General features: G+C 47.0%; 1 protein-coding gene across 1 annotated transcript; it reads right to left on the bottom strand.

Moving 5' to 3' along the window:
* Positions 1-6,316: 6,316 nt before the first annotated feature.
* MYD88 (MYD88 innate immune signal transduction adaptor) lies at positions 6,317-16,967 on the bottom strand. The gene is made up of 5 exons (XM_069006323.1): positions 16,569-16,967; positions 13,399-13,530; positions 11,607-11,787; positions 10,992-11,083; positions 6,317-9,414 (listed from the first exon to the last, which is right to left on the bottom strand). Exons 1-5 carry the CDS (start codon positions 16,921-16,923, stop codon positions 9,260-9,262), a joined length of 915 nt encoding a protein of 304 aa, XP_068862424.1. The 5' UTR covers positions 16,924-16,967; the 3' UTR covers positions 6,317-9,259.
* Between the last annotated feature and the right edge of the window lie 738 nt (positions 16,968-17,705).

Here is a 17,705-nt window from a genome sequence, read left to right as displayed (position 1 = left end):
TTCTTGTTAGAGTTTAAGCCAAAGTTGCTCTTTCAGCAAAGCCACACAGAGGCATTTGCTGTCACAGTTCAGTGGTGTTCAGAGCCAGAGCATTTGTTGCCGTGTTTATGGTTTAAGGCTCTTTAAGGCACCATAAACCCCTATGTGGAAGTGCAGTGGCTCCCAGGGCTGGTGCAAACAAAGGCAGTTAATGTGCCTGTGGAGCTGCCTGGTACAGGCCTGGGCTGAGGGAAGCCCAACAATGCCCGTTTGATTGCCTTCAGAGCTGGGCAAGGCGCTGTCCTCGAGCAGAATGCCTGACCTTGTTCCACTGCAGAATTTGCCCGCTGTTCTCTCTTCATGGAAACGCTTCCAGGTTTATTGAAGGGACCTTACTCTATCAAACTGCAGCTGATTACTTAACTAAGTACAAGGCAGTTTCCTCTCCAACAAACAAAGGCAGGCACTGCAGTTGATCTCCAGGGGTTTCTCCTGGCAGCTTTGCTTTGGGTTTGGAGAATTGAGGTGAGGACCCTGCAGTGGAGGAAGCAGCAGTGATTTCAAACCCTCCAACTGGAGTAAGCTTTTAATAACAGTTGTTTTCAAACCACAAGCTGAATTCCAGTCTAAACCACACCGGCAGGTTTTCCTAAGTGATCCTGTGTGCTACCCTGTATCTCCACCCCGTCACTGAGCCATTTTAAATTCAGCTCTGAGGTCACTTTGAAGTCAAGTAGCTGAAGGCCCGGTTTTAACAGGTGAATTCTGGTTCTCACAGGGTGTTTACTGAAATCAGCTTTTGCTCTTCAAACACACTTCTCATCCCAACACTCTGCCTCTCAATAGAAACTCTGTGCTGCTCTCTTACTTCCTCCATTGAAAATATCCCCCAGATTTTAAGCTCCAGGAAGCAAGCAAAGAGTTTATGACCAAGACAAGTTTTTTTCTTCTTACTCTTTTCTGCTAAGTTTATGGTTTTTTTAGTACATAAATTGAAAGCCATTTAACCCTCTCTGTAACAAATTAAAGCCTTGCTGCCTCCTTCCAATCTAATATAAAATCAATGCCAGGCTTGAGAAATAATTATAACAAGATCTTGATTACCACATACCTGAATTACCATTTAATTATCAGCCCTTGCTCTGCTCTGGTTTACAATAATGCTTTCTTCATACCTCTTTGTCTTTACAGAAGCCAATGAAAGACACTTCACATGCCTGTACCTCTTTGCACCCTGGGAATGTCACAGCTTCTGAGGACAGAAAGGTTTTCCCACTGGCCTCTTCTGTGGAGGGTAAATCTCCATCATAAAGCATTTTCTAAGCAGCTGACCAGGACAGCGGATGAGAATGTGTTTCAAAGCATTTTCCCTGATTCTTGAAAGTGCAAAATAAGCCTGCTGCAAGCAGCCAGACCCTGATGGACACACCTGGCCTGACTCTTCTGCAGCTGATGAAGGATGACCAAGGACTGTTGGTACTATGATGTAAAGCTTTGTGTGTGTATTTAAGACCATTCCAACATTTTATTACTCAACAAAACTCTTCTAGAAAAAAACTCAGTCTGGACATAACCCCTGAGAGACCTTTGGAAGGAGATTGAAGTATCCAGGGACACTTGGGACTTCTCTGCTGCAACAGCAAGTGGCAGGGAGGGGTTGGCCATGGCAGGACTGAGCACAGAAAGCAGCTGTTTGGAGGTGACACTGCTGCTCCCAGATGGTACAAGCATGGATACTCTCTCAGCTGGGAGTGCTTGGACCCCAATTTACATCTGGGAAACCTTGAAGAAATCAAATAAAACTTTTTTTGTAACATTACAGTGAAGTAAGAGGAGTTCTCTTAAGAGACACCCTAGGAATAGAAAGATAGGATTGAATAATATTTCATTCACTTCTTCTTGCCTGGAATAAAATTTGTGAGGGAATACTGTTCTTATCCTTGGCCAGTATCGTCTCAAACCCAGCAAAGCAGAGGGCAGGCAAGGTTTATAGTTCACATTAGCAGATTCTAGTGACATAAGTTTACAGTAATGGTCTAATAGTTCAGTGTAACAGTGGCTCGTGGCTTATTGCTGTGGCAATAGGAATGTAAAGAGATCTCATTTGAAAAAATATATATTTGGATAGTTCACATCCTTTCCTCCCTACTCATGAATTCCTGTGCCATTGACTGCTAGCTGCTAAAAATAGGATCCTTTTTGTGTATCTAAAGGAAAACCTAGTATCAGAGAGAGTGGGAGGGGACCAAGGTCCTTCCACACAGAGCCTTCAGGAAATATTTGTAATGAAAGCCCTGTGAGAGTGCAGGAATGTTTTTAAAAGATGGGAACAATCTAGGAAGGTATCTTGGAATGAAGAAGGAGAGGAATTAATGAATGACAGCAGTTCCCAGCTTTGGTATTTTGCACCATAGGGATGGGAGGTACTGGACCAAGCTGCAGCTTTGTCTTGGAGAAGCTGTTCCACTTCAGCAGCAGGAAGCTCCAGGGAACAGCCCAGGAACAGCCCTGTGGGCTGATGAGGAGCCAGAGAGGAGCCACAAGAGGAGACTCGCTAGGAGTCATTTGAAGTTGTACAAGTCCCTTAAGGAGAGCAGCAGGAAATAGGATCTGGAAAGACACGAGTAAGGTATCTGCAAAATAAATTGATTACCACCACCACTCCTTCGAAAAAGAAAAAACCCACATGGCACCTCAGAAACAAACCTCTGAAGTGTGAAATCATGTGGCAGGGAAAGCTGTCACAGAGAACCAGAAATTGATTTAATAGCCACAAATTGACTGCTGCATAATTTGTGCAGATTGCTGCTGGCTGAGAGGGAGAGAGATCCACAGCTCTGGAGAGCTGAGCACAGGCACCGCCTGGCAAAAGGTGTGGAAAGCAAAAATTTCATCGTTGGTAATAGTACGTGTACTGAATGCTTCCTCTTCAGTAGGGAACAATTAAAATCGATGGCAGGATGCAAGGTAACAAAAGGAAGTGACTGATCAATATGCATGTCTTGGAGCTGAAGACAAGCGAGTCTGCCAAGAGCAGCATGCTGATGAGGCGAGATTCTGAGAGGGAACCTGAAAAGCTTCCACTCCTGATGCTCAAAAACATAACCCAGCTGAGCAGATGCCAGGTGCAGTGCTAGGAGAGGTGAAGGCACCGAGGAGGCAAGAGAGTAACTGTTAGGAAAACCAGGGAATATTAATTTTAAGACTAAATAGATTTAAAGTAAAAAATGTGATGCTTCTCTTCTTTGCCTTTCTAAAGATCTCAAAAGCCCTTTAGTGATAAATTGAAAAATTATGGTCTTTACATACCTGGGCAAGCTTTTAGAGATACTGAGATAGTGATATTTTAAAGCCAATGTCCAATTTATTCCTCTGCTGAAAGCACTTGAAATCTCATTTCCCTGTATATTTCACTGGGGAGTCTCTGCCAAGTGCTGCCAAAAATCAAACACTAAATCTTCTATGATTCAGTAGTTTTAAATCAGTCACCCAGATTTCTGAATACTTTAAAAAATGTTGCTGTAAAGCTGACTGCAGGGTCTGCCATGGCTCCAGCGGGACAGGGAAGAGCATGTGGAACTCCAGGTTTGTTTTCCCAGTTTTTCCCCTCCTAAATGGTATTTGTTTCAGAGGCAACAGTCCACAGACTGGCACATGAGTGGTTAAACACCTCAGGTCTTGCAGCTCATACATCTCATTCTGCTGACACAGACAGAAGGCAGACACAGCTGAAGATCAGAGCCAGAAAAATGCTGCAAAAACTTTGTGAAAGTTCACTTCATGGTAACCCCACATTTGCCTGAACATATTCCCCGTGAGTTCCTGACTAGCATCCTAAACAGTGGATAAAGACCTATTTTATCACCTCATGACTTGGATTTCATTATGAAACCAGAGAAGATTGGTAACATTGAGCCTCCAAGTTCTCACTGGGGTTGGAGCAAGTGTTCTTGTGGTCCTGCATTGTGTCACCCCCTGCCTCCTCTGCAGAGCCCTCCTGCTTTCTTGGCAAAGGTGAATGAGCAGCCACTCCGCTTAGGAGCCAGCAGGACCCACAGCATCTTTCCCTAGAGGCTGGCACCCAGCCAGACATGCTGCTTCACTCTTTCCCTGCAGGAATGGGTGGAAGGACAGAGCTGTGCAAAATCTGTCTGGTCCGGGGAGGGTTTGGATGCTTGGCTGTTGAGGAAACGCTGGCATGCTCCTCCCAGTGCCTCTGTGCTCCAGCCATCTGCCACCTGCTTCCTCACTGGGGGTTCTCCGTGTTTGCTGGGAAGAGGAAGCTTGGAAGCTCAGGGTGGAATAGCTGTGCTGTCCTTGGGCTCAGCTGGACACATTGCACGTTGTCCCACTCTCCAAGGAGGTGGGAAGGTGTGTGGAAACAAGAGGAGGAAAAAGTTGCAAGCAACCTTTTTTAGAGAGCCATAGTTAAGCGTTGCAGAGCCAACACAGATACGTTCATTCTGTCCTTCCAGTCCATCCCCACCAAAACCCACCCTAAGCAAGACTAGGAATTGGGGAAATGGGAATCAAAACCCCTCCACTGGCTGTGAGGTAGGAGAAACTCCATGTGCAGCTGATACAACCTTCATGCTCTGAACTGCAGGGATGCATCCCCTGCCTTTGTGGAAACCATCTATCCAGCTGAGATAGAAGGATCAGGCTGTCTGGTGGGCAAGGACAGCCCTGACCTCTGCCATGGCATGAGCAGCTTTAGCACTGGGAACAGGAGGAAGGAAAGGCACTGCTAAGCTGGGTTCTGCTGCAGAACAGACAATGCATTGTTTGTAAGTCAGACTTTGAAACTGCTTAAGACTTAAACAGCTTCAATTAATTAACCTTTTGCAGAGCAGCACAGCCCCAGAGTGAATACAACATTATTCAGTCCCCTGACTGCAGATTTTGTTGCAAAATAAACAAGTTTTTCCAGGGCTGGGCTTGATAGTGCTGATCAAGAGGTTGGATTGGGTTCAAAGTCATCTCAAAGTCCTAGTGGGGATATGGAAATGGTTGTAACACCTAGAGAAAATTATCTTTAGCGAAATATTTGTACACAGGACGTTGTAAAGCCCCAAATGGTTTGACAGAGGTGCTCTTTAATAAGCCTTATGAGCATGTTTCCCAGCAGTGCGAACCTTGTGGGGTTTGTTTTTTATTGCCTTATTAAGATCTGTTTCCAGGATGCTCAAGCAACATTTTTCCAGCTATTTTTTATGCATAATTAGACTTTCTTCCCTTGCTAATGTTATTCCTGTAAATGTGGCCTCTGGACCAAGCAGTGCCTCCCTCATGGTAACACAACTCTTGTCACGTTGGTGAAAATGAAGGATGGAATTTGATCCATCGAGGTCAATACTTGACCTCTCACCCTCTCTTTCTGAAGCTAAGAGCATTCTGCAGCAGTTTCACCAGATAGATGCTGTCCTCCAGTACATGAGGAAATGGCACCAACATTCTTGCACCAAAGTAAAACTGGGAATATTTCTTCATCATAAGGGGAATGACAGCTGAAAAAGAGCCACTGCAGCTGGACCCCTCAACCTCACCTGAATCAGAGCTCAGGCTCAAATATGGCCAAGAATCATTAACTGCTCCAAACCACGGAACAGGGGAGTGTGTGAAGATGTACTGGGAGTGATGGGATGCCAGCACTTCCAGGGAATGGAACGCTCCTGGCAGGCTGCTCTTGCCAGCAGTTTCCATCTAGAATAATTATCCAGGGATGGTTTGCACACTACTGTCCATATGTTCATAGTAGCCATAGCAGAGACACGACTTCATATGCTCTATAGGGAATGTGGCCCTGCAAGTGGCTTAGTGTATGGCCCCTCCCATTGGGAAGAGCAGCTCGGCCTTGACCTCCAGGAATTCCTTCCAACCAACACTTCCGTGATTCAGTGATCCTTCGTCTTTTCGTGTAGCAGGGCCTTGGCCTGACAGCTGCTGGGTTTGTAAGTTATTTCCCTGGCTGGGAACGACTGCCAGCCACAGGAAATAAAGCTGGCAGAATCCCCCGGATTGCTGCGCTGTAATAATCCCTGCTGGGGCCTCCAGAAAGGGTGTGGAACAGGAGCAGCATCCCAGCAGAGCCCTGGCTCCATCCCCTCCAGCCTCATGGGCACCAGGGCTGAAGAAATCCAGGATGGCAACACGGATCACAAACCCATAAACAAGACCTGGAGGGGAACCATGTGTCTGAAGTACAATTCCTTGATAAAATTTTCCTCCTGGCATGACATAACTCTATTTCTCTCTCTCCCAGGCACAGCCAACCACCCCCTCTGGTGAAGTTATGAAGCCAAAATTTTAAAAGAAAATAAAGAACTATCCCATATCATTCTTCACTTACTTCATTTTGAGACACAGTTTTATTCTTCAATGCCCACAAAGCAGATTCAGCCTGCTGGGTTCTCATTCTTTATTTTAAAATGTTTTCACAAGTAGCAAAAGTTTGGGTTTTTGAGGAGAAAAACAGAAACATTGTCTATTTTCAGGATGCCTATAAGCACAGATGCTTTCCCCCTTTTCATCAGGACACAAAATTAATATAAATATATGTCTATATATAAAAATAAATGATTTGGCACTAACAGATTCAACTAAGACCATTTCAATGGGGGACAGAGACAAAATAGAAAAAAACCTGTAACATCACCAATTTTATAAATCCCTTTTTAAAGGTTTTCAAAAATTTTGACCTTCCACTGAGCATGAAAGAGGGCAGGAGAACCCCAAATGCCACTGAAATGGGCAAATGGTTCACAACAACTACATTTTGTATCATTCACAATGTCACACTTCAAGTTATTGTGACAAGGCAGATATGAAAGTGTCAGAAGTGCATAAACTCTGGGGTTTACATAGAAGAGGATACATATTTAAAGTATATTTTATGCTTTAGGGCTGTTACTTCACTTTACCCCAAAATAATTATTTTAGCCTGTAAGATAAATAATAACTTGTAATAAAGCAACAGACCCATAACAGTAAGACCTTCCCAGCATCCAAGCCAAGCAGAGAGAAGGGCCAGGGCACCACAAGCAGAGTGGTAATAAGATCCCAACATCTTCCACCATTAACTGGAATATGGCATTTATCTATTGGAAGTCAGAAAATGTAGAATTCAGCTCCTGCATTTGCTTTCCCATCCAGAACCGGCACCTTCCCTGTTGGGCGATCACCAAATCATCTATTACAAACATCATCATTTTTCCTGCTGTTATTTTCCCCTCATTTGCAACACGCCAAGTCCCAAACCATCAGGACTCAGAAGACATCGCACGAGGTTCAAGCTGCCAAAATTCTCGCTGGTTTTGGTGTACCTTGCTCAGAAGGGGAGCGAGGGGGAGAAGAGACCCCACTTGTCTTTTTACCATACCAGACAGGGGTCAGTGCCCTGCTGGACCATCCCGGCCGTGTCTCCCCATTCCACCCGCATTCCCTCGCAGGGTGCCAGCGTGGGCCATGGCCTCCCTCTAGCGTCCAGAGCACGGGCTCCTCTGCATCAGCTCCCCCTGAACGAGCCACCAGAGCCTTTCCAGCTCTCCAGGCAGGAGGACTCTGGTTCGGTCCTGCGAGTAATGACCCATAATTGATGTTTATATACTCTCCAGAGTATGAGAATTCACCGAGCCCGCCGAGCGCCTGGGGATCAAGCAGCCTTGTGAAGCTCTTCTATAATTAACATTTAATGATTATGCAGAAAGCCCGAGGCAAGCAGCTGTCTCCACTTCTGCAGGAGAGGCCCCAGGGCAATAGGACATGAAGACGAACTATTCAGAAACCCCTCATCAACTTAATGTTCCTCCTCCCGTGCCCACAGACTTCTCACTTATTCTAGCAAGACATGAAGGTGCAAATGTCACCTTGGCACGATGGCAGCAGTTATTTTTGTAGAACAAACACCCAGCTCATGGGTCTATCCACAAATGGCTCCCGCTGCCAACGCAATGTGCGTGAATGAGCTACACCATGCTCAGGTCAAGGGCTGCTGCTGTCAGCCGGGAGGAACCAGCAGCAGCACCTGAACAGGATTTGGCAGCATCCCTTCTAAGGGATCATTCACTGACAGGGAGCATGAAGGAGGGGCAGGAGCACATTTCTGTCTGTGCTTCAGCCCTGATAATGCTTTAAAACAAAACTAAAATTGAAAAAAAAAAAATCACATCCAGATGCAACCCTAAAAATGTAAACTAGTAAAACATTAAGCTGTAAAATCAACATGAGTCAGTGGCTGAAGTAATGAACAAAAGGGCAGAGTTCAAGCAACTGCGGACACATAAGCAGGATTCCTCTCTTCCCCAATTTAAAAAGTAAATATTTACTGTTAATCTGTTTAATACACCAATGGATCGCTTTAAACACTCCTTTGGGCAGAACTCCTGACCTCCACCCTGGAGCACTGATGAGATCCACTAGTCACGGGCAGGATTCAAGGCCAAGTCTAACAAGCAGAGCAGTCTTGACGTTGCCCCGAGCCTTAGTCACAGAAATACAGTAATTATTGTGGCAGTTAATTAAATTAGGCTCTTTCCTATTAATATAACATTCGCCTCCATATTTTAAACAGCCCAAATGTCAATTTAATACACTCCTTATTCAGTGTTTAGCCCTGTGCCTCTGAGGCATCCCAAAAGCTGCTGTGTTTAGGAAGGCTTTTAAAGGTGAAAGAATTTAAGATCCAGACCCACTGAGGTGCAGACCTCGGTCAAGTCAATGAGCAACAGCAGGCCCTGTTTTGTGTAGTAAGGACTGTCTGTCACTGAAAAGATGTATTTTAAGACTGAATTTCTCCTGAAGGAGAAGTAAAAATTTAGTAATATCTGGGAATATTAAATGCTGGTATAAGGTCACTGAATCAAATGCAACCTGAAGAGAGACAGACTTGTCCAACATGGTACAATTCCCACCAAGCCTCAATGTTACTGTAGCTTTTAAAACACTGACAAAGCCTGCAGTTTGAGGCTCTGAGGTCTTGCTAATGCTTGCAACAGAGTCTTCCTGTATCAGACAATCTTTAAATGTGTATTTTCAGTGAAAGTGCTTACTCCACAGATGCTGGATGCTGCTGCTCACTGACTTAACCCGAACACCCACACAGTTGCTTTATTTCCCCTCAGAGTTGTGAAGAAGTGCTGGAGAAAGTTCTTTGTTCCCAGTCACAGGCTCCAAGCAAAGATCCAGGTTCTGAAGTGGTGGAAGACCCTGTGTCAATGACGCCCCTGGTCCGAAGGCACAGCTGGGACAGGTTACAAGAGCACCCAGCTCTCAGGACTTTGCATCAGGGCAGCATGAGGGATTTTGCCAGTCTTGTCCAGAACCATTTTTTGGTGCAAGGATTGGTGTAGTCACAAATCGTAATAAACCGTAAGATACTTGGAAACTCGTTCTTCATGGATTTGTACTTGACTGGAATCAGCCGTTTGTGACGAGCACCTGAAAGAGAGGTCACACAGGCAGAGGGTTACACAGAGCCACAGGCAGATCATGCATCCACTCCCTCCCCACCACAGCACACACATCACAAGATCCAGGTTTGCTCCTGATTGTGCATCACCTGATTATATTGCAACCAACTCTCACCCTGGAGAGCAAGTGTCTGAATCCTGAATTACTCAGGCTGCAGATGTTCCCCGACAAATCCCCCTGCTAACATGCACTGCTGGTTTTGAGACACCACGAGATGAGAACACCCTCCCTGTGACTGCTGCTGCTTGAAGGAGCAGCTCTTCTACAGAGGAATTTCTCCACAGGGACACCTGCCACCACCTGCACTGTGCCCAGCACAAGTGATGAACTGAGACTGGGATGAGACAAATAACCAAGATTTCATAACTGCAGCAGATGCTGGAATAATGCATGGAGCTCCCAGAGCCTGTAACCAAACCCTGCTGTGCATTAGTAACACCCCACACAAACAGGTAATGCTGTGACTTCTCTAAGCCTGTACTTCCACCCCTGTTCTCATTGGCAGAGCTCAGGTCATTCCATACATTAGAACTTTTCCTGTTCTAATGGAAGGTGTGATGCCCACAAGAAACTGGTGAGGAACTAAAAGGACTTTTCTACAAATCTTGATGACTGGGGGCTGATACAATGTCCTGGGGGTGTTCAATGGATTAAGTGGTATCATATGGAATTAGTGTGTCAAGGAAGATGAAGCGAATTCCTGTCTCTGCCACCAGCTTCCAGCCTAACCTCTGGCATGTCATTTATAATATCATGTCAGATGCCTCTAGAAAAGACTTTACATCCAGATACTCTTCCCAATTCTACAGATCCTCTGTACTATTAGGCTGGGCTGCACTTAGTCCCCAGCAACACAGACAACTGTAGAACAACTAGTGGCTAGAGAAGAGCAATCAGAACAGAGCTGGCAGAAGTAAATTGGTGGCTTTTCAATTCAGAACAAAATATGTAAAAAATTTCCCGACCAAGTTGAACATTCATTCCATATTTTGTTTACCTATCCACAATACTCAAGGATCTCTACAAGAATCATAGAATAGAATGGGTTGGGTTGGAATGGGCCTTAAAGATCATGTAGTTCCAACCCCCCTGCTATAGGCAGGGACACTTTCCACTAGACCCAGTTGCTCAGAGCCCCACCCAGCCTGCCCTTGAAATCTGCACGTTCATTACCTGTCACCTAATTCCCAGCTTTACTCACATCCTGGATTTATTATACTACTTGTCTCTTTAGCAGCAAATTTTCCTGAATCTGGAAGCCCTTCACAAGCCTGACATGCAGCTCTGACGTTTCTGGAGCAGGCAGCATTATCCCACTCACTGCTGGAGCAGTGCAGCACAGGCAGCTTCTCGCTCGCGGCCACGTGAGGAAGGTCAAGAGCAGGGCAAGGGACTGAGCCCAAGCCCCTGTCTGCACAACCAAGTTATGAAGCCCCTGTTAGTTCCAGTGGTACAGTGCCCACTGGCATCAGCTGAAGCTTTAGATGTCACTGTAATAAAAATGATAATGTGCAATTGTAAATGGGATATTTGTGTGACCTTACCTGGGGAAAGACTAAGAGCAAATTTGGTCTGGAAATCACACTCATTGCTTTCCAGGTAGTCATCTGAAACGACAACCACCATCCTCCGGCACCTGGAGATGAAGCAGGGGAGAGAAAAAATAAAATTTCAAAGGAGATGGTTCTCATTCCCACAAATAGAAGCATGTACTGCTCTGAATTGCTCCAGTGGAGAAGGACCTGTTCCAGCAGGAATTAACTGCAGAGCAGGAACAACTGACAGATACAGTGATGTTACACAGAAAAACCTGATTACAGATAAACACTTATATACCAAGAAGTGAGGAAACAGTAAGTCCAGGCTGTCTGTGTAACCTTTATGTGATCCTGTGTCTATATAAGACACACAAGGCAAAGAAAAGCCATTGAACATAAGTAGCATCACCACAGTGGCACCTTCCTCGTGAACACAATGAAGGGACACACTGGGGAACACCTGAGTTGTCCTTCTTCAGACAAGAGCATAAAACAAACCCCATGAAGACATCCTTGTGGATTTTTTCTGTTTCACTGGCACCACACTGCAGACATCACTGTAAAATGAATGTAATGTTCCACTACACTCACAGCTGGCCCCAACAGCCACGGTTCACTTACCTCCTCTCTATAAGTTCTCCACTGATGGACCACACACAGGTTCCTGGCAAGACATCCCGATCAAATACACAGAGCTTCAGTTTGAACTCTGTTTGCTCCAGCTCCCTGATCATCTCCTGGACAAACTGGAGGTCTTTCTGACAGTAGCAGATGAAGGCATCAAATATCTCTGTTCCGTTCCCTGAAACCATTAAAAATGTAGCTGTCATCTTCTACTATAAATGAAGTTCACTCCTGTAGTGAACTTTCAAGAGCTCCCACAGACTTCAACTCAGAATCAGGAGTCTGACAGAAAAGCTCTGGCCAAACTTGCAAAGGTTAATTTAGCATTTTATTAGATGAGCTGCCCTTTAGCCCAGACTCCAGTCCTTAACAGGGCTGGCAGGAGGTAACACACATGAGTGCCCCAACTGCTTTCACTGGCCAGGCTACTTCCTCACATTGCCTGGCAGGGGTCAGGGAAAGGGAACTGAGATGCAGACAGGCAAAATTTGTGGAGGCAATACCATCCAGCCACAGGGAGTCTGGGAAGAGCTGGAGGGAGAAGAGTACCCCAAGACATGCAACTCAGAGCCCCAACACTCTGGGATTTCACTGAGAGTTTCACATCTAAAATACGCTCATGGCTCTGGGTTCTTTTTCTCTAGTTCAGGTCACAGAGATTCAAACTTCCCAACCAAAACATTTCCTCATCCAGCAGTGTCCTGCCATCTGCTGTCCATGGAGCTATGGGGTGAGCCTTGAAATTTGGGGCCTGGCATTTTTACGGCTGAGATGTCAAACCTGGGTACCTAAGTCATATCCTAATGGGCCTGTTTTCTAATTACATTAATGGCTGGCAGCTCTTGTTTATTTAGCAGTTATCCAAATATTAAAGTGCTGCATTTTAAGGGCAATGTCTCTCATAATTAAGTGCTTTAATACTGCTGGATAGTTTCCAACTGTGTTATTTTTTTTTCCATATCAGTGTCACTACAGATATATTCAATTTTTTATGCCAGTTAAAGCCTACCACAGTGAAAAAATAGGTCAGGCTCTAAAAGCTGCTGAGGAAAGTATCAACCCAGCAGGCAGATCCAACCTAGGAAGCATCCAGTGAAGCAGAAGGGGAATGTCTGCCAGGTCAGTCAAACTGAGGGTACTGCTGCAGGGGCACGGCGCTAACTTGGGGGTCACGTCAGGCAAAGCTGCTGTGTACAAACACCAGAATATTTGTCAGTGGACTCTTGGGGAGGGTTAGTGATGTCCACACATGCAGCAAAGGTGGCCACCCCAAGTCAGACTGGCCAGCACACACGTATGCACACATGGCTGCACATGCAGGGCTGCACACATACAGAACTCGTTTCCTCTCTCCACTCACTGCACACCCAGTCCTACTTCAAAACCCACTTCCTTTTCATTCAAGGTGGTTCCACCTGCCAAAGACAGGGCAGGGAAACCACCTCTGACATTCTTTCCCCTGGACTCCCACCCCCTGAGGTTTCAGCAGCTGCTGCTCTGGACCAGGCTGGGCTAAGGGACATATTTCTGGGAAGTCTCCTCCCAGGAGTGTCCAGTGGCTCTGTGGCAGCCTGTTCCTGGGTGAAGTGTTCCCCAGGGTTGCTTTCCCTCTGTGCTCAAAGAAACAGGAAAAATGAAGATGCCCAGTGACTGCCAGCCAAAGCATTCTGGCCTGGGTTATGAAAAGTTGTGGGAATAATAAAAGCAAAAAAAAGGTTTTCCACACTTCCCATGGGGAAGGCGATTCCAACATGAGGTATCAGGCACCCATGGCAGCACGGGCTCTTACCATATGGATCATCCCTGATGGTGATGCCCATCAGTTCCGATGTCTTCGGCATGCTGCTGTCCACTGCTGGCACTTGGAGAGGCTGGTTGGCCTCCTCCTGCTTCCTCTGCAAGTACTTCTTACAGTCCTCCTCTGCAAAAACACACAACCAGGCCAAGAGGCTCCTGTGATGGTGGGTTTACACTGGAGTTCATTAAAACAGGAATAGCTATTTCATGGATCAGGGATGCTAGAGGGAAACGCCGTCTGGTTTTTTTGGAATGTAGAATTTCTCTCACCTCTTTCTGAACCTCTTGATGCTGCCTCCACCACCTCCTCTAGCAATTAATTCCTGAAAATCACTCTTGATTTTTAGAGAAGTACTTTCTTCTACTTGTTTTACTCCTCCTCCTCCCCTTAGTTCTACTATATCCCAGTACACCTTTAACAGCAGGCATAAGGTACAGAGCAGGTCCCACCTCTGCTGTCTGCTCTCATTGTTCTGCACTTTGGAGTATTTGAAATCACAAAATAGTTGGGGAGGATTTTCAATTAGAGGTTTTCATGGTGTTGGTCCTTATGCCCATGTAAAAAGCCATAAGACAAGAGGAAATGGCCTCAGGTTGTACCAGGGCAGGTTTAGATTGGATATTAGGGAACAATTCTTCACTGAAAGGGTGGTCAGGCATTGAACAGGTTGCCCAGGGCAATGGTGGAGTCAGCATCCCTGGAGGAATTTAAAAGATGTGTAGATGTGGCACTTGCGGACATGGTTTAGAGGCGGCCTTGGCAGTGCTGGGTTAATGATCCTGGAGGTCTTTTCCAACCTTAGCAATTGTCTGTAGACACACAGGAGCTGATTCACACTCCCAGCCTTTGCCAGCCAGGACAACTGCAGGTGACACTGACTATCCACACTCACCACATACAGCAGGACCACGTAAAATGTTAAGGAGCCCCTAAAGCAGCTTTTATGTTGTTGAGCAATAGGGACCCTCTTATCCTAGGCAGAGTAGATGTGTACCCCACTCTGAGATAACTGATGGGCAAAGACCTGTCACAGTCACTGCTGTGAGCTTCCCAATCAGGTCAGTGATGGGCACAGATCTATTACAAACAGACTTGGTTTAAAAATAAATTATACATCTAAATACGAAGTCTTTGGAGAAGCGACAAGAAACTCTGCAGCCTCTGCTACACTGCAATTACAGAAGAACTGAAAGTAAAAGGAGATTTGAAATCAGGAATTAAGAAAAAGATGAAAACTCCCAAGAGCCTTTGCCTTTACTTAAGATTAAAAAAAAAAACCAACAAGTGTTAATCAGGAAAGTACTGATCATTCAGAGGGTTCAGCTGGCACAGCTGCAGAGCTCACTGGTGCAACAGCAGAGTAAAGGATCCCTTGGAAGTGCAGGATGCTGGTGGGAGCCCAGTGAGTCCTCCTGTAACACAACCTGACCTGAGCAGGTCTGCACGAGGCCCAGTTGTACACAAAGATGCCCCTGGCATCAGGAAATACCGTGCACAAGAGTACATGAAACCATTCCTTTCCTTTCCAAGTGTAAATATCTCTGACTTCTGCAAGAGCTCGCAGCACCAGCAACAGGTCACAGGCCCTCAGTGCAATCCTCAGCCAAAAATAATGAAGTGGAACAGTCACACTGGTCAGGCTGAGGGTCCATCTGCCCCAAGCCTCATCCTGTCTCAAGCACTGCACAAAACCAGGTGTCTAGGGGGAAACATCTTGTGAAGCCCCAGATCTTTTCCACAGCTAGAAGCTCGCCCAAATTTACTAGGAACCTCTGATCAGCAGATCATAAAGCACACTGATGCTTTTGTCTTTCCCAAAACCTGGATTTCAGACTTTGATCTTAAATAGGAAGAACCACAGGAACAAAGGGAAGTCCTCCATCGCTTCTTGGTCAGGCTCTCTACAGAGATGGATTTCTACATCTTCCTTTACCTCCGTGAGTAACAGGAAATGAAATTTATTATTTCCTCATCACTAACACAGTAAGCTCTATTATACAACACAGGCCTTCAGGGAACTCTCTGGCTTTGGAAATCCTTTGGCAAAAAACTTTCCATTCTGATGACAGCTGGGTTCTCTCTGAATTTCTCTGATCATAAAAAATATAAAGAGCCTAAAAAATTATGAGAACAGCTCAAGGACCTTTTTTCTTCTCATTGACCTGTCTCAACTTTTTCAGTTTGCATGGAATTTTTTCCCCTGACATTATCCAGTTTCACACATCCCTCATCTCCCCCAGCAAACATCTTCCTATCGCACTTTATCCACACATCGTAATTTTCACACTGTCTGGTGTCAGTGCAATCTGTCTCCTGGCTAACCTGGCCAAAAGCTTCTTTTGACACACAGAAACTTTTTTATTGAAGGTTTGGGATAAGACAGGGCTCCAGGTCACTTTGCAGGGCTCATGGTTAGCAGGAACACCACACACTTCTCTCCTGGAAGCCAGGTGAAACTCCTGTGAATCACAGAATGGTTTGGGTTGGAAAGTACCTTACAGGTCATCTCATTCTGACCCCCCTGCCACGTGCAGGGACACCTTCCACTGTCCCAGGTTGCTCCACCCCCATCCAACCTGGTCTTGAACGCTTCCAGGAATGGGGCAGCCACAGCTTCTCTGGGCAATCTGTTCCATTGTCTCACCACCCTCACTAGGAAGAATTTCTTCCTAATCTCTAATCTAATATCTAATCTCCTAATATCTAATCTAAATCTCTCCTCTTTTAGTTTAAAACCATTCCCCTTTATCCTATCACTATCCGCCCATGCAAACAAGTCCCTCTCCCTGTTTTTATAAGCCCCCTTCAGGCACTGGAAGGGGCTCTAAGGTCTCCCTGGAGCCTTCTCTTCTCCAAGATGAACACCCCCAGCTCTCTCAGCCTGTCTCCATAGCACAGGTGCTCCAGCCTTTGGAGCATCTTTGTAGCCATCGTGAGAACACCGAGGATGTCACTCCATAATCTGGAAAGGGCTTTTCTTCTTGAGCAGGATTTTTTTTTAACATCACCTCCGCGGACAGAACAGCAAAGACCGACACGAACAGAAAGACCAACACGAACAGCATCCCCAGGCATCAAGGAAGCAGCACCGAAGGCAGGCTCGCGTAGCAGCGCCGGGATTCCCCGGGCTATCCCGGCTCCCCCCGTCCCCATCGCCTCACCCACGCTGCCGGCCAGGTCCGTCAGAATATCGTCGCGACCCAAGCGGCGCAGCACATCGAGGAGCTGCCCCACAGTGGCCCCGCCGGGGCAGCGTCCCGGCCATTCCTCCAGCAGCGTGGCCGTGGGGTCGGGCAGCCCCTCCAGCCGCCGGATCTCCAGGAAGCTGCATCCCAGCGCCTCCGCCAGCGCCGTCCAGTCCGCGGCCGCGGCCGCCCGCGGGTTGAGGTAGAGCCCGAGGCGGCGGCGGACGCCGTAGTTCAGCGCTACCATGGGCACGGCGTGCAGGTCCAGCGGCGGGACGGGGCTGGGGCTGGGGCTGGGGCTGCCAACGGGGTCCGATGGGGCCGTGGCCATGACCGGGCCGCGCTCCGAACTTCCCCTTCCCGGCACTTTCGCTTCACGGCTCGCCCCGCCTCTCCACCGCCCCCGCAGCGCTGTCTCCGCCCGCCCTCAGCGTGCGGGGCCGGACGGGTGGCATGGGGGTAGTGTGGCCGGCAGGAGCAGGGAAGGGATGCTTCCTTCCCCTGTGCTCGGCCCCACGAGTGCTGTGTCTGGTTCTGGGCTCAAGTCAGGAAGGGCATTGACGGGCTGGAGCGGGTCCAGAGAAGGGAACGGAGCTGGGGAAGGGTCCGGAGCACAAGTCCTACGAGGAGCGGCCGAGGGAGCTGGGGGTGTTCAGTCTGGAGAAAAGGAAGCCCAAGGAACACATTATCACTCTCTAAACCTCCCTCCTGACAGGAGGCTGTAGCCAGGTGCACATCGGCCTCTTCTCCCAGGCAATAAATGATAAGACAAGATGGCAGAGTCTTAAACTGTGCCGGGGAAGTTTAGGTTGGACATCAGGAAGAATTTCCTCACTGAAAGAGTGATTACATTGGAATGGGCTTCCCCAGAGAGGTGGTGGAGTCACCATCCCTGGAGGTGTTTAAGGAAAGACTGGAGGTGGCACTCAGTGCCATGGTCAGTTGACAAAGTGGTGTTGGGTCACGGGTTGGACTCGATCTCAGAGGACTTTTCCAATCTAACTGATTCTGTGATGCTCCTGCTGGGCTTTGTCCAAATGTAGTGCCCTGCCCTCTGGAGTGGCCTGGACAGAGATCTGTGCTGTGTGTCAGGAGACACTTATGCCAGAGAGA

Source organism: Aphelocoma coerulescens, chromosome 2, assembly GCF_041296385.1.
Source record: "Aphelocoma coerulescens isolate FSJ_1873_10779 chromosome 2, UR_Acoe_1.0, whole genome shotgun sequence".
Taxonomy (NCBI): Eukaryota; Metazoa; Chordata; class Aves; order Passeriformes; family Corvidae; genus Aphelocoma; species Aphelocoma coerulescens.
The sequence above is the reverse complement of the archived record's forward strand: the minus strand, read 5'-3'. Positions and strand labels throughout refer to the sequence as shown.

Coding starts and splice junctions, on each gene's coding strand:
- MYD88 (XM_069006323.1), bottom strand. CDS start 16,923: ATGGCCACGGCCCCATCGGACCCCGTTGGCAGCCCCAGCCCCAGCCCC. Junction 11,788..13,398: donor CATCAGGGATGATCCATATG/GTAAGAGCCCGT, acceptor TAATGGTTTCAG/GGAACGGAACAGAGATATTT. Junction 9,415..10,991: donor TGCTCTTAGTCTTTCCCCAG/GTAAGGTCACAC, acceptor CCTCTCTTTCAG/GTGCTCGTCACAAACGGCTG.